The 15,883-nt window shown below is 36.2% G+C and overlaps 1 protein-coding gene across 1 annotated transcript in view; it reads left to right on the top strand.

Moving 5' to 3' along the window:
* Positions 1-426: 426 nt before the first annotated feature.
* Positions 427-15,883, top strand: part of LOC139730776 (ATP-binding cassette sub-family C member 5-like) — a 35,372-nt gene continuing 19,915 nt past the window's right edge. Inside the window, exons 1-7 of the mRNA XM_071641639.1 lie at positions 427-623; positions 5,080-5,168; positions 5,654-5,914; positions 9,275-9,433; positions 10,161-10,308; positions 11,103-11,336; positions 13,179-13,355. Of these exons, the coding sequence (XP_071497740.1) occupies positions 5,688-5,914; positions 9,275-9,433; positions 10,161-10,308; positions 11,103-11,336; positions 13,179-13,355 (945 nt within the window). The 5' untranslated portion in view covers positions 427-623; positions 5,080-5,168; positions 5,654-5,687. The remainder of the gene's footprint in view (positions 624-5,079; positions 5,169-5,653; positions 5,915-9,274; positions 9,434-10,160; positions 10,309-11,102; positions 11,337-13,178; positions 13,356-15,883) is intronic.

Genomic DNA, 15,883 nt, shown 5'->3' with positions numbered 1-15,883 from the left:
TATAATGACATGAATAATGCAAATTTAAGAATGTAAGAAAAGTCTCAAGCTTGTAAAGCAAAATGGTACAAGGTAATACTCAAATTATGAAGAGATGCTTATGAAGTGAAGTCTAATATTACATTTGAGATAAGTACATAGAAATTGGCTAGAAATGCAAAAAGTGTAGCAAATACAAGTAAGATCAAGTGCATATTGATCTGCAAACTAAACCAAACAATTTTGCAATGTTTGACAAAGCTTGTTGGAGCTGACATTATTTATGTTGATTTTAGATCGATAAGTTAGTAGATTCAATCTCTATTGTATAACATCACACTTTGATTTGATGGTGAAACCCCTTTTCGAGAATGGTTTAACCCAGCCCTCTCAAGCACATTTTTAGCCCTTCCTGCCTGTGCAATCAGACAGTAATCTCTACAAAACTGTGTCATACCTGAGAGTTGTAGCTCATATCTAAGCACCTCTTCCAACAAGACGAAAGGGAGGTTTGCTATCAATGTGTCTCCCTCAGTGTTTCTTCTTCTACAGCGACAATCAAGGATGGGAAATCTAGTGTAAACATCGTCGATATACTCAAGGGTGCAGCCTTAGGTGCCATAAAACTGAAGAGTCGTCGAGTGGTGAGTGTACTCAATTATTTTGCCAATTAAATTACCAAAAAAAGTATGTATGGTTGATGTCACCCATTTAACAAGAATCAGTAATGCTCTTGTGTTAGTGTTTTATTATCTGGCTACTGTGTCACTAAGATATATGAATCTGAGAACATTGTATCATTATTTTGATTAATCATGTTAATATGTTTATTAACTTGATTTGTGGCTCACGTAATTTCTGCATTTATGTTATTTCTTAAAAGAAGATTACTGTCACATAGACAAAAGTGATACTGGTAGCACTCAGGTCTTTAGTTTGGTTTTGTTTGTGTTGATTAGATGAGCACCTTTAAGAACTACCAACTAGATTATACTCAGCATTTTTATCACAGATATTTGTTGGGTAGGAGGCTGTAAAGTTTGTGACGTAAGAAGCAAAAGGCATCCTTGTATAAACACTTTCATATCTTGTGAAGATGTTTAACTTTTCTTGAATTTGGCTTGTGGTATGTACATATATTTTGTACACAATCTCCAAAGTATGACTTATCTAGCCACATAAATATGAGAAATGTGAAAGGGAGTTTACATTTTCATACGGGTGCTGTTCGTTGTTCCGAAGGTTCGCTATTCCGAAGGTTCGTTATTCCGAAGGGTCGTTAATCCGAAACACACAAATTCCCTGCACCTAGAGGTTCGTTAATCCGAAAATGAAAAAGGGTTCGTTTATCCGAACATTTGTGGCATTATTCCAAAGGTTCGTTATTCTGAAGATTCATTAATCCGAAAATGAAATTAGGAAAAATGAACCTTTGGAATTACGAATCTTCGGATTAAAGAGCCTTCGGAATAACGAACCTTCGGAATAACGAGCTGTAACCTTTCATACACATGGTGTCAGTGAATAGAATGCTAACACATTATTAGTACTGTACATATTAATGAAGCGTGAGGAATAAGATATGACCCATTTGAAAATATCAATTTTTTAAATTTTTTGCTCAAAGCCGCGTGTCATTGCTGGATAAGAAAAATACCAAAATTTCTGATGTCACAGGAGGGCACTGATATGCAGAAAATATAAAGAGAATTGACAAATTGTATTTCTTTTAATGAAAAGTACACATTCCTTCTACTTGTTACTGACATAGTATGTTGATGGTGATATCAGTCCCCCTGCCTTCTGAAAAATGGTAAGTCAACTGCTCTTTCATCATGCAAGAAATATTAAATCATGTCTTTATATTGTCCATGTATTTTCCATGTATTACTGGCTTACTGTGACATCTCAAATTGTGGTAATCTTCTTATTCAGCAGTGACAGAATATAGATTTAATGAAACTTTTAAATCTACTGTTCTAAGGCTTTCCCCCAAGCTTCATTAGTGTACATTTCTAATATTTTTGCATTCACCTGCTTCACAAATTATTCATGCAAATTCCCCTTCAAACCATTTTCTTTTCTTTTATTACCAGTATTATCTTTTATGTATCACTGTCTTTGGCTAATTTGGGATTTTACATATTGACTAATATTGGTCAATATTGGATGAAAATGACTGCCGAACAGACTGTTTATCAATATATTGACACAATATTTTCATAATGGCATAATATATTGTGAAGTAGATGAAGCTATCATGTAATATTAAATGTGTAGGAAAGAGAGAAGAAGAAACATATGGATATATATCTGTCTTAAGGTTACTCTGCCAAGTCACCCATTCTTGGTTTTGTCTACACCCCCCCCCCCCCAACATCAGCCAACCATTTTACAGGAAGTGTAATGGAAATGACCGACAGAGGGAAATAGTAGGTCCTAAATCCTCAAGGACTCTAAATAGGAAACATAAATCAGATTAACCAATTCCTGGATATGAAAACATAGTGACTTGGGGAACAGTGGGGAGCAAGGTTTGTCTGTCTGTAATCTCTCACAGGTGTTAAATTGGAAATGATTTGAAATATGCTCTGCATTTATGTTTGTTTTATCTTTGTTCAATTTTAGATAATCTATCTATTTATCTATCTATTTTATGAATCTTAAAGAAGAGAATGATTGAAGAGGATGCTGTTGGGATTGTGTGCACATGCAATAGTATTCTTTGACTGACATTCATTTTGGTAGCTACAAGTCTAATTACATCGTTTCAGATTCTAGAAGACATTTGATCCAAATATCAAGATTAATCATCTATGAAATACCAGTTCAATTCTTCTATCTTCTATGTACTTATAATTTGAAATTTTTCCAAATTTAAAGATTCATTCAAACCATTTAAAAAATTTAGATTCAATTTTGATCACCAAGTTTGCTGTAGGCCCTATGTCTGGCATTACTCCTAATAAGTTTATTTGCAATGCTTGTTTGTGCTGACAAAGTGATTCTCACAACATCATTAATTTGAATTACTGTGAAATGTTCTTACGTGTGATATACACTCTTTAAATGCCTTTATGTTTTAGAAAATAATTATACTCATATCAGCTCATTGTTCAAGATAATTGATTTAATTTTTTTTTAAGTTGTATTGTGTCAAAAACAGCAAAATTGCCAAGAGATCAGCTTCAGATTTGCAGCTTCCTCTCTAAAAACTTTAGGAAGAGTTATTTTATGGCCAATCAGTGGATTGATGACTGCCCTGGTGACCTGAGAATCACGGGTCTAGAGTCTCAGGCTGTTTTATGCACACATCCTGGTCTCAATAGCTGAGGTAGCATCAATCATAGGGAAGGAAACGAGAGTGGTTTGCCTGAGAAAGTCGTCACAAAGGTGAATCGACATAAACAAAGCTACCTTCCCACACTCTCTAACAGAGATACCATATCAACTCACTCTCCTGAATCTTAATCACTTATTCTTACTCATCATTTTGAAACAGTGCTTTTAAATTTGAGTTCCTGATAAGAGTAATAATAACGATGATATTGGGTTTATTTCTACCTTTGTTTTTGCTTATAGCTAACCTTTGATGTATTTAATCAAATTTGTGCTTTAAAGGGCATAATAGTAATCATAATTGTAATAATAATCATAGTAGAAATAATGATAGTGATACTTAATAATAATGATAATAATAATAAGAAGAAGAAGAGTGATAATAATGATATTGATAATGATAATGATAATGATAATACATGTAATAATAATGATGATAATGATAATGATAATAATAATAATAATAATAGTATCAATGATAATGATAATAATTCTGCCATCCCATGACAAAAGGAATTAACTGTAAATTTTATCAAAGTCTAATTTTTTTCTTGATTTAGGGTATTTTGCCATGCTTTACATGATTGTAAAGAAATTGAGGACACATGACCCCCAATTTCTGAAATATAGACATATCAAAAGGAATCAACTCTACAGATTTCCTCGTAAAACAATGACGTTTTTCTTCATTTACTAAGAAACTCATTCCACAGAGTTGCTTCCTTTTGTCAAGGAATGGCAGAATTATAGTTGAGTTCTATAGCGCATGTAAGAAATCAATGTTCCTGTGTGCTTGATTGCATCTCACGTTTTTGCAGTTCATATATTTCTTTAAATATTGATGTAATGTACAGAACTTCTTTTTCAGAAAATCTTGAAAATATTAAAGGGCTGTTCAGTACAAAATATCAATTAATCTTCATTTCTTGAAGAAATATTAAATGAAGTAGTGGTCTTTGTAACAATTAACAAGCCTCTTATGAAATATAAACACACTCTGTATTTTAGTAATGTAAAGGAAGTAAACAAATCCATAAACTCCCCCATACTATCATTTTCATTTCTTACAGAGAAAAAAGTGTTATAGAGAGATAGGAAGAGAGAGATAGAAAGAAAGAGAGAGAGAGAGGGAGAGGGAGAGAATAAGAACCAGTTGTGTTAGTAGTGATATCATATGGAGGTAAAAGGAGAGAAACGTTTGGTACCTTAAAGCTCAAATGCCTTCTGTTGAGGAGAGATAAGTTGTGGTGATGGATCAAGTATCTGACGATACTGATTAAGGGAAGTTCATCCATTAGCATGCTGTCCAAAGTTCACTCTGTACAGAGGTGACTTCCAGCGAATCAACCATTGTTGGTTTGTTAATTATCTCCCAAAGGGAAGGCACTGTCTTACAGGATCTACAGGTACATCATTTCTCAGTCCAATTATAAGCACCTGTAATGTGTCATTTACCAAAAGGTGAGGGTCTATTTCCAGCATTAGAATGGGCGGATAATTTATTGATTTTTCATTCACATTTTAGAAACAATTTGCCAGTAAATTGTCACTTTAATAGTGACAAATTAGAAGTAAAAAAGTGAAAATTATTGACAATGTAGCTGTAATTGCTGACTGAATAATTCTGTACTGCAATATAAAGTCGTAAAATGAAGAATGTGCAAATTGTAAGGTACTCAAGTCACTCAGGACCTAAGTTAGATCTGTAGTCAGCACTCTGTTAAAATCATTTTTTTCCTTTTTCTTGAATCTCTTTTCCAGAGATTAAAGACGCAAGAAATTGTGATTACGAGAACTGAGCATTGCAGAAACCATCTTTCAACCTAGTGGTGTTAACAACTCCTTGATAAGTAAGTTGAATAGTTTGGAAATTTGTACTCTCTTTCTTTTCTCACAAAGTTTTACTGTCATATCCTTTTGTATTTTCTGTGTATCCTGTTTTAATTTCATTCGGTTTTCTTCTTTCTTGACAAATTGTCTTCTGAAATGACTTCTCCATCTACTCATTTATCTCCACTACTTCTGTTGAATGTTGCTTTTTGCGTACACTTTTAATGAATATATGTTGTCTTCCTTATTCAGTCTTTATGGTGTTTCATTTCATATAAAAAAATATCAATGGTATAAAGATGTTTACTGGCAGTAACTTCTTGATAACAAGTTTTCATATGAAGTAAAATGAGAATCATTAGGCATATCACAGTGCAACTGACTGTCTGTGTATTAATGGACATGGAGGAGATTTGGAATGCTGAGCTGCACTAACTTTTGTCTGATTATTTTGCCACCTGAGTTTGCCATGACTTGACACACTGCTTGTCTGGTCTTCATATAGGCAGCTGGGGTTGTGAAAGTGACAAGATCTCAGCATGCCACCGCAGAAGGCAGACAAGAATGGAAAGAGCTCTGGTGTCGGAGGCTTCATCTCGGCTCTCCCAGCCGACCTAATCGACAATGCTGCCCTAGCCGACATTGAGACGGAGGAGGGGGTGGAGCTGATTCCAGAGATAACCTACAGGGACCTGAAGAGCAAAAAGGGCATCAAAAAATATGTTGACCCCCTGAAAGTCTTCATCCCAATCAGGAAAAAGCCAAAGTAAGTCAATATGTCCCATAATTCTTTCATATTTTATTCCTTGTCTTGTAAATGTGTGCAGCTGATTTCATGACTCTGAATACTGAATATTTTTTTTTCTTTTTGTTACTTTGTGCTACAGTGTTTTTGTAAGTACACAATTTAATGTTTAGTTTAGTGCATGCAGTTGTTAATAATTGCATAGAAAATCTGAACTTTTATCCCTTTGAAATTTTCTGATATATTTGATGTGTGAAAACGCACATGCATTCACTTAGATATAATTCCAGTAAGAGTGTGAATCATTGAACAAAGGAATTATCACAAGTGAGCTGTGACCTTTGTCACAATCAAAGGAAATATGTCAAGTTTACAACATATCTATAAAAATCACCATCAAGATAGATGAGGTAGTGAAGTTTTTACAACAGCTTTGCTTTCATTGAGACAGCAAGCAAAATGAAAAAAAAAAATGCTTATAAATGTATTCATATAATATTCAATAGGACGGTTTTGGCAGGCTGTAATGTTGTGTTCTACTCTCACTTCTGCTGTGTTACTGACATTTTGTAAACTTTTGAGGCAGTGATGCTGGACTTATGATTTCAATTATTGTTTATTATATACGTATCAATGCATTTATGATATGATTCATGCTATGGAAATGGAATAACATCTTTTCAAATCTGAGATAGACTATGTAGGGAATCACTTCAGCAAAAATGTATTATCCAGAGATTTCTGAAAATGTCAGTTTACTGTTGGTAAGAGTGGTCGTAGAAAATGGTGATTTATTTCACCACAGTTAGTGAAAAGTTGGTGTTTGTCATCACAAAACAACTCAGAGTCTCAGACAATTGGCAATGACACAAAGCTCATTGTGTAAAGAGTGGAAACAAAAATCTACTTCTGTGAGAGACTAAATGCAGTAAATTACCTGAGTTCTCTTCTATCGTAAGCTCTCATCAAAACTCTCTTAAGGACCAAAATATGGTGGAGTTGTCTTAATTTAGATGGCAAACACACAATATGAGATAACTACAAGGCAAGACAGGCAAAGTTGGAACAAACAAAACAAAATTCAGGTTCACCAAGTCACCTCCTGGTTGAAATGTGTCAGAGATTTGCTCTTTAACTCTTCGTTGCCATCGGCAGCTTGTTTGTGTGTAAAGCTAAAATCATTCTGAGATGATGGTCCAGAAGGGGTTAACTCCTATGAGAGAGAGACTCACCCAGTCCAGGAGTTACAAGGCTTTCTTAATAGTTTCTAATCAGTACCCACTCTATCAGGAAAATGCAAATAGGAGTTTAGTTTATAAGTAGCTGGCTTGGTAAACAGCCCCTGATAGTACAACTAGTTAAGCCTGAAGTGGAGTATTTGGCCAAAGGTCGGCTTCAGCAGCCACAACTAGCCTTCTTAAACACATAGTTTCCCATTGTTGGTTTTTCTGAAGTGTTTTATGATGTAATTTTGTTTTAACACAGTCTGGTGGTAAATTGCTCAATAGACCCCAGGCCAAACTCGATTAGTGTGAAAATTTAGTTTCCGTGAACTGACAAGTGTACAGGCAGTGAAGTCCAAGAGTGAAACAACAGATGTGTCTTTTGTTTGGGTTTTTCTTTGAACTGGCACGGCATTGCATGACTGTCCAATTTTTGTGCAAGTCCTACACTGTAAATGCAGACAAATAAATCTAAACCATTTAATGTTACGTAGAAGAAATGAACAGCCAAATTGAATGTGTATTGTAAAGTTGTGAATGTATTCCCCCTTCATTGTCTGTTTATGAATAAATCCACATCACACTGTTCTGTTTTCTTAAATAGTGAAATTATTGATGTCCTAGGTAATACCGAAGATAGAGTGTGAGTCAAGCACAATTCTACTCTCCTGTTGATTTGTCATTTGCATTCTCGTTTGGATTATTCTTCACTTAGTTTGGCTTGTGATATCTATACAGTAAGACATTTCTGAGAGTGTCATTTCAGAATGGAAGCAAATGTCTCACTTCCATCAAAGTACAATGTACACTAATCTTAATATCAAACACTCAATCTCCCCCTCCCTCCCCCATCCTTTCACCACCCCCCCCCTGATTTTCCACTTCATTTTGGAAAGAAGTGCATGAAAAGTCAAATCAAAAGTATATAAAAGTTTGGAAAGCATACAGCTATACAGGCTCCTCTTAGAATTAGACAAGAAGTGGTCAAATGTTGCATTTTGAAGGGAAGGAGATGTTATGGCATCTTTGGGGTGAGGTTTGGTCATGATGTCACGTTAATAGTCATTATCTTTCACATTCTGGGAGCCGCTGGAAAATACTGGTAATACAGAGGCATGGTACTGTGCAAATATTGAAAAATTAAGTCATAATGTGTTTGCTTTGAAATCGACTTATAACAGCATCAGTGAAGGAATGTTAGGCATGGCTGTTATCTAGTGACACAGGGGGTGTTGGAAACAGATGACTCATCAGAAAAAAGAAAATATTGTCTGATTTATCTGACAAGTATGATGTTAACACATAGCAGAGCACAAATGCATACACCGCAGGTAAAACAAAAAAAGACTGAAAACCAGCCTGATTAAAAACAATTAGTATGTAGTTGTATATTTCTCTTCATACAGCTTTTTCATTTTCATGCAGACTTTAACTTCTTTGACTTACGTGAAAGCAAAAAAAAAAAAAAAAAAGAAAATAAGTGTATATCCAAAACAAAATAAGTTGTGTGTGAGGGCAATGGCACTCAGTCTTGATATATTTTGTTTTTTAAAACAAGTTTGAACCAGGCTTTGTTCAAAATCATATTGGGAAGTGGAATGGTAGAATTATCTTGCCCAGAAGACTGTAGGAAATATTTACCAGCAGTCAGAAATGACACATTGATCCAAATGTATGTGTTTTGCTGAAGATATCCCTTCATTTCGACTGCATGTAGTGTACATGTCTCATGCACACATGTATTCGCACACCTATTAAGTGTTTACATGCTGTCTGTAAATCACTTGAAGGTGCCAACTTGTTGACATTTTTTTTATTGGCACTCAGCTTGTGAAACAGCTCAGTTCAGACAAAAATATTTGCTAATAGTGAACACTGGTTTCAGGTGGTAGTTACTATTGTTATTATTATTATTATTATTATTATTATTATTATTATTATTTATTCGGCATTTGCAAAACAATACAAGTGATAACAGAGAAACAAAATAAACAAACAAAACACAAGAAAACAAAGTGTCAGGCTTTCCCTGTTGAGCTTCCTTAAGGAGCCGGGTTGGAAAAAAGCAATCGTACTAATTGGGAATGGATGCTCTATGGAAATGCACCAAGAGATATTGATTTAAGATTGTGCTTCTGTCGATCTTTTCACTTTTCAGAGAAGAGACCTACTCCCCCCTCGATCATTATGGACTGTTCTCATTTCTCACCGTCAACTGGATGACATCCATGTTTGTTCAGTCCATCAAGAATGCCTTGAAATTTGAAGACATTCCTGATAACTCTGAGCTGGACACTGGATACCTCAATGGGCTGAGGTGAGAACAAGACACCCAGTCTTTGAGCGTGAAATATGTTACCTCTTTCATCTGCAGCAACAATGGAAGTTTCAATCATATAAAATTCATTGACAATTAAATCACATGTCATGTTTGACTTATTAATAAATTAAAGAATGTCTGGTTTAGCAGTCTATCTAGATAAGCAGTGTGTATTAATGTTGTGATTAGTTGACAGATTTAACTCTTTATACATGTATGTGTATTGCAGTGTATGCCTAATTGTAATTTGTATATCACTCTCTCTTTAATATTCATATACACAAAGTTTTCTCCTCTATCGATCTTTACATACAAGTGTATGTATGTGCATACATAGATAAATATACATATACACACACACACGTATATACACTTGCACATATCTATAGTTACAGCTATGTATGAAAATGTGTTTGAGCAAAACGGATTTTACATGTATTACAGAATTGATTGAGAAGACTTCAGTGTAGTGACACTGTGATACATGGACATTTTGCATGTGTATATATAATATATTTACAGTTTTATAAGTTGGTAATAAATTGCCTCATGTGATATGTTTCTCTTAGTGTAGTAAAATTGCAACGTCAAAACTAAAGGCTAATAATAAATTTTTTTAAAGTTTACTACAAACTATTTGTACTTCATTTTGTTCTAGTTATAGGCTTACTGTCATTCTTCCGTCTGCTTAACTAGTCTCTTTAATTTTTTCACTAATGCACAGATTTGAAAAGATGTGGAATGAGGAAGTTGCTCGTAAGGGGCAAGAGAAGGCCAGCATGGGGCGAGTAGCGATGAAGTTTGTTAGGACTCGGCTGATCGTCATTGTCACAGCCCTTCTCTTTTACGCTGCTTGCCTCATCACCATATCTGTGAGTAAAGTGCACTTTTCATTGTACACCTAAGGCGAACGCAAGAATTCTTGTCATATCAGACAGCAACACATTTACTTGAAATTTAAAATGTTCATGTATTCATACAAATTGTAGAAAAAACATAGGGCTTGCTATCCTATGGTGAATCCAAAGAAACTAGAAAAAAATCCTTGGACTTAACATGAGTTTGACCGAAACGATGAGATCAACGCACAATTATATTTATTTGCATACAATTTTCTCTCACTTAACCAATTTTTTGCCTTGTGCAAGGATGACTTTGGTGAGGTTGACTGCAGTTTGCCAGACATAAAGTACTCTAATAAAGATAGAAAAAAAAAATCTCTAAATATTTTGATTTGTGACACTTTTATGAATAATTACTTTTTTCCATGCTCTACATAACATTGTTTTAAGGGGTATGTAGTTTTCTCGAGTTTGTAGGGCAATGGGATATTGTCTCTATGCCCACCTGTAGATACAAACACAAAAAAATTTTCTTTTGTCATTATTAATACTTGCATGATTATTGTCGTCATTTCATAAGATCATGATGCTGAAGACATTAAAAAAAGGAATTCAGGTATAAATGAATAGATGCATATGATTGATTTGTCGATTTTGATAAGTGAGTTTGTGTATGTATGTGTGTGTGTGTGTGTGTGTGTGTGTGTGTGTCTGTCTGTCTCCTTTCAGTCAAATATGAATGCATATAAGCATATCATATTACAGAGATGGAAGTTTTAGGATTATGTTCACATTCTCCTCTGCACCTACACTTACAACCACAGGCAGTCCTAGTTCAGGCTTTGCTCAATTTCACCGACGACCACAATGCTCCAGATTCAGATGGTTACATCATCGTCTGTTGCATTCTGGGAGTCAACTTCATCCGTGTCATCAGTGATGTCACATTTTGGATGACTAGCATGCGTACAGCGACCCGACTCCGTAGTGGTATTCTTTCTTTCGTCTTCAAGAAGATTGCATGCCTCCGCAACCTCCAAGACCGGAGTGTTGGAGAGGTTGGTATCTTAAAAATGATTTCACACTCATTTGTGTGCGTGTGTGTGTGTGTTGGTGTGTGTGTGTGCTTACAGACGAGAGCTGGTAGATAGTCTTTCGCATCAATTTGATCGATCAATCGATTTTACTTCAAATGCTGATATTCTGTACTTCCAGTGTTGATATTTTGTATTCCAAATCAAAGGTACAAGAAAGCACAATGAGGATTTCCCAGGGTATTTTTGTGCAACCATATAGGTTGTGCCAGTGCACCTGTGTGAGTGATTTAGTATTGTGTATGGATACAGCGCCAAACTCTGATTTGAGTGATTTTATACTAAATATCATTTAGTATTATTTTTTATCTCTAAAATCTTTGATAGTGTCCATGAAAACAAAGTGGGGAATTATTAGCAAGTGGATGTTTCTCTGTGTTAGAAATTTTTATGCCTCCGCCACGAAGTGTCGCCGGAGGCATTATGTTTTCGGGTTGTCCATCCGTCCTTCCGTCCGTCCGTAATCAATTTTGTGGACAGCGTAACTAAAAAACCGTTTGAGGTATCCTAATGAAACTTGGCATGTATATGTATGAGTGGGTGAAGTTGGGCATATCAACTTTTAGGTGCACATGCTCAAGGTCAAAGGTCAAGGTCAAATACTCAAAATTTCACTACTTCCCCCATATCTTTGCAATGCCTGAAAGTATTTTCTTGAAACTTAGTGTATACATGTACTACCAAATGAAAATTCTCCAGAGAGAGTTTTGGGTCATGACGTCAAAGGTCAAAAGGTCAAGTGAAAATGTTAAAATTTCACTTCTTTCTCCATATCTCGCAAATGGTTCAAGGTATCTTCATGGAACTTAAAAATTAGTACATATACATGTACTGGGCAGTGATTATCAAGGGAATTTAGGGGTCATGGGTCAAAGGTCAGGGGTCAAAGTTCAAGGTTAACTCCTCAAAATTTCACTATATCCCTCAGGTTTATGCAATGCCTGCAGGATTTTTCTTGAAACTTAATATATACATGTATTACCCAATAGAGATTCTCTGGGAAGTTTCTTGCCATTAAGGTAAAAGGTCAAAAGGTCAAAGGTCAAGTGAAAGTGCTAAAATTCACTTCTTGCTCCATGTCTTGGAAATGACTCAAGGTATCATGTAACTTACAACTTTGTAGTACATATTTATGCATGTTCTACCTGACAGTGAGTCTCTTGGGAATTATAGGGTCAAAGGCCAGGATAAATGCTAAAATTTCACTATTCAAAACTGAAGTTACACTTTTTCTCCATACCTTTAAAAATTATTCAATGCATAAAATTATAAAAGGGTCAAAAGTCAAGTAAAAATCCTCACATCCCCAAATACCTGCACTCTTAGACAATATAGCCATTCATCTGATTGAACCTAGGTCAAGGAAAGTGAACATTTAACACATTTTTGACAAACCTGTCATTTTGATATTTTGCCACTTATGTGAAACTGTCATCACACATTATGAAGACATTGTGCTATAGACCTATTAGGAGAACCATACATTATGGCGGAGGCATACCAGTCGCCATAGCGACATTTCTAGTTTAATAATGTATTTATCCAGGCTTTCCATGATCTGGTTAGACTGATCATAAAACTAAACTTTTTTTGTTTTTTGTTTTTGTTTTATATTAATACTTAATGCTTAACGTGAACTATTTTGTAAATCAAAATGTTAGTAGACTTTCATTTCTGCTTATGTAGAAGTATGTGGTAAATTTAGTTGTGGTTCACTCATAAATGCTCATACTTTCCATAATTTTTGTCCTCGTCACAATCTCCCATGTCATTATGTTTCATCATTTCAAACAAAAAACTCGACAGATTGTGAACATCTGTGCCAATGACAGCCAGCGTCTGTTTGACGTCTGTGTCTATGGTAACTTCCTCTTGACTGCAATCATCCTTATTCTGGCCATCCTGGTGGCTGCTTCTTTCATCGTCGGCTGGGCAGCCATCGCTGGAGTTCTCCTCACCTTCATCTTCTTCTGGCCTCTCCAGGTAATAATCAGATAAAAAGACAACAAAACTTGAACCTCCATACCTAAACTCTGCCGCATGGTGTGTAGACACAAGTCCATGCTAACTTGGTTATTGTTAGCAGATAACCAGTATCCTGGTAAATTGGAGGCGGAGAGCGACGCGGTGCGACGCTTCTGCAAATTTCTTTCAATTTCCGACGTCAAAGGACACCCAGCGACGGTTAGCGACGGTGTACAATCACTAGTTTAGACTGCGTGTCGCTGGGCGCCGCCGAGCGTCGCAAAGCGTCGGCTAATTCCCAAGTATACTTGTAAAAGACGAGCCCTCACAAATGGAACGTTGCATGTACGAAAAGGCGCTTACCTGGTGGCCGTCGCGCTACGTCCGCAAAATAAGCTCCTTCGTAATCTACCCTCCCGATGCGTCCCGATGCGTCTCGAAGCGTCCCTCGTTGAATGGCGACTATTGTTTTGTAATGAATAGAAAGCTTATACTACTAGCAAACAAAGCGGAGAAGCCATCGGCAATCCAGGATTTGGGGCCACGCACTGTTTTGAACTGAAAATTACACTTACTGATATTTTAGGTTACAGAAATGAATTGTGACATGATTCAACTCCTCAGCAATGCAACTGCGAACCAAATTCGGCAATTAGTATTAAGGAAGAAATGCCATAAATATTGCTTGATGCTTACAAAAATCGCGAATTTACCGTTTCGCGCTATTCGCTCGCTACTCATGATACGAATCCCTGATACGCATGCGTGTAGTATAGCGTACGAGTACTAGTATTTATATTTATACACACAATCTGCGCCCTGAGCTTGAGATGAAATTTTATGAAGCACAGTTGTGAGAGCTAAAACATCAAATTCAAGTCCCCGAACCGTACGCAAATTTTCATAGAAACGCAAGCAAGTTCATTGCTAAAAGGAAGCTTGATTCCGTACGCAGGCAAATATCGAACGCAACCTTGACTAATCAAATGAAACAGAAAGTGCTACATATTACTAGCAAACAAAGCGAAGAAGCCATCGGCAATAGGACAGGGTTTGGGGCCATGCACTGTTTTGACCTGAAAATTACACTTACTAATATTCTAGGTTACAGAAATGAATTGTGACATGATACAGCTCCTCAGCAATGCAATTGCGAACCAAATTCAGCATTAAACAAGGAAGAAATGCCTGCCCTGCCATAAATATTGCCTAATGCTTACAAAAATCGCGAATTTACCGTTTCGCGCTACTCGCTCGCTACTCCCGATCCGAATCCCTGATACGCAATATGTATGGTATAGCGTACGAGCATACGTACGCACATAATCTAAGCCGTGAGCTTGAGATGAAATTTTGTGAGGCCCATAGTTGTGAGAGCTAAAACAGAAATGCAATTACGCAAATTTGCATTTAAATGCAAGCAAGTTCATTGCTAAACGGAAGCTTGATTTTGTAGGCAAATATCGAACGTAACCTTGATTAATTAAATGCAACTTTGCGTTTGTTTCTGATTCAACGCAATGTTTCAGGCAATACATGCTTGCACTTGCAAGTCAAATTTCTCACAGGGCCTGGTCCCATCAACTTGAAGCCAGCATACATTCATCACATTTTATTTTGCTTTCTGTAGAATGTGCGTCCCGATGTGTCCCGAGGCGTCCCTCTTTGAATGGCCACTGCTGTTTTTTAATGAATAGAAAGCGCTACATTGTACTAGCAGACAAAGAAGAGAAGCTTTATCATTATCTTGAATAACAAAAAAACCCAAAGAATAACAGCAACAACAAAATTGTGTTGTTAGTTTGAAGAGTGGTCAATTAAAAAACGAAGGAAGGTTTGGTTTTCTAAATGCTGTTAATCCGAAAACAAAACAAAGTTTGTACCAGGTTATTCGTTTTCCGATAAATGAACCTTATTTCCCATTTTCAGATTAATGAACCTTCAGAATGTCACAAAATGTTCGGATTAACGAACCCTATTACATTTTCAGATTACTATAGTAACAAACATCTAGGCACGTGGAATTTTGGGTTTTTCGGATACGGAAGAACGAACCACTGAAATAAGTAGGCCTACCTGACTCTTTTCGGAATGATAACCACCACTCAAAGAAATTAACGATGTCAAACTGAGAATTAAAGTGATTTCTTGGCTCTAAATTATCCCTCCTGTCTATATTTCTTTTCTGAATAACCCCCCCCCTCCACTGCTCGACTGAAAAAACAAACAAACAAACAAAACATAGATAAGTTCGTTACTTAAGTTCGTTATTCCGAAGGCTCGGATTCGGAAGAACGACAACCAACGGAATAAGTATATAACTCTTTCCAGAATACAAACATCACACAAAAAATTAACGATGTCAAAATGGGAATTTAACTTATTTCTTGCCTCAAGATTTTCCCTTCCGCCTATATCTTTTTTCCTGAATGACCCATCCCCCCCCCCCCCCCCCCCCCCCCCCCCCCCCCCGCTCGACTGAAAAAAAAAAACCAAACCAGACATAGTTGCAGTCATTTCGAAGGCTCGTAAATCCCAAAATAACG

This window comes from Diadema antillarum, unplaced genomic scaffold (assembly GCF_040938485.1).
Source record: "Diadema antillarum isolate AM-2024a unplaced genomic scaffold, OU_Dant_1.0 seq00000333_RagTag, whole genome shotgun sequence".
NCBI lineage: Eukaryota > Metazoa > Echinodermata > Echinoidea > Diadematoida > Diadematidae > Diadema > Diadema antillarum.
The sequence above is the reverse complement of the archived record's forward strand: the minus strand, read 5'-3'. Positions and strand labels throughout refer to the sequence as shown.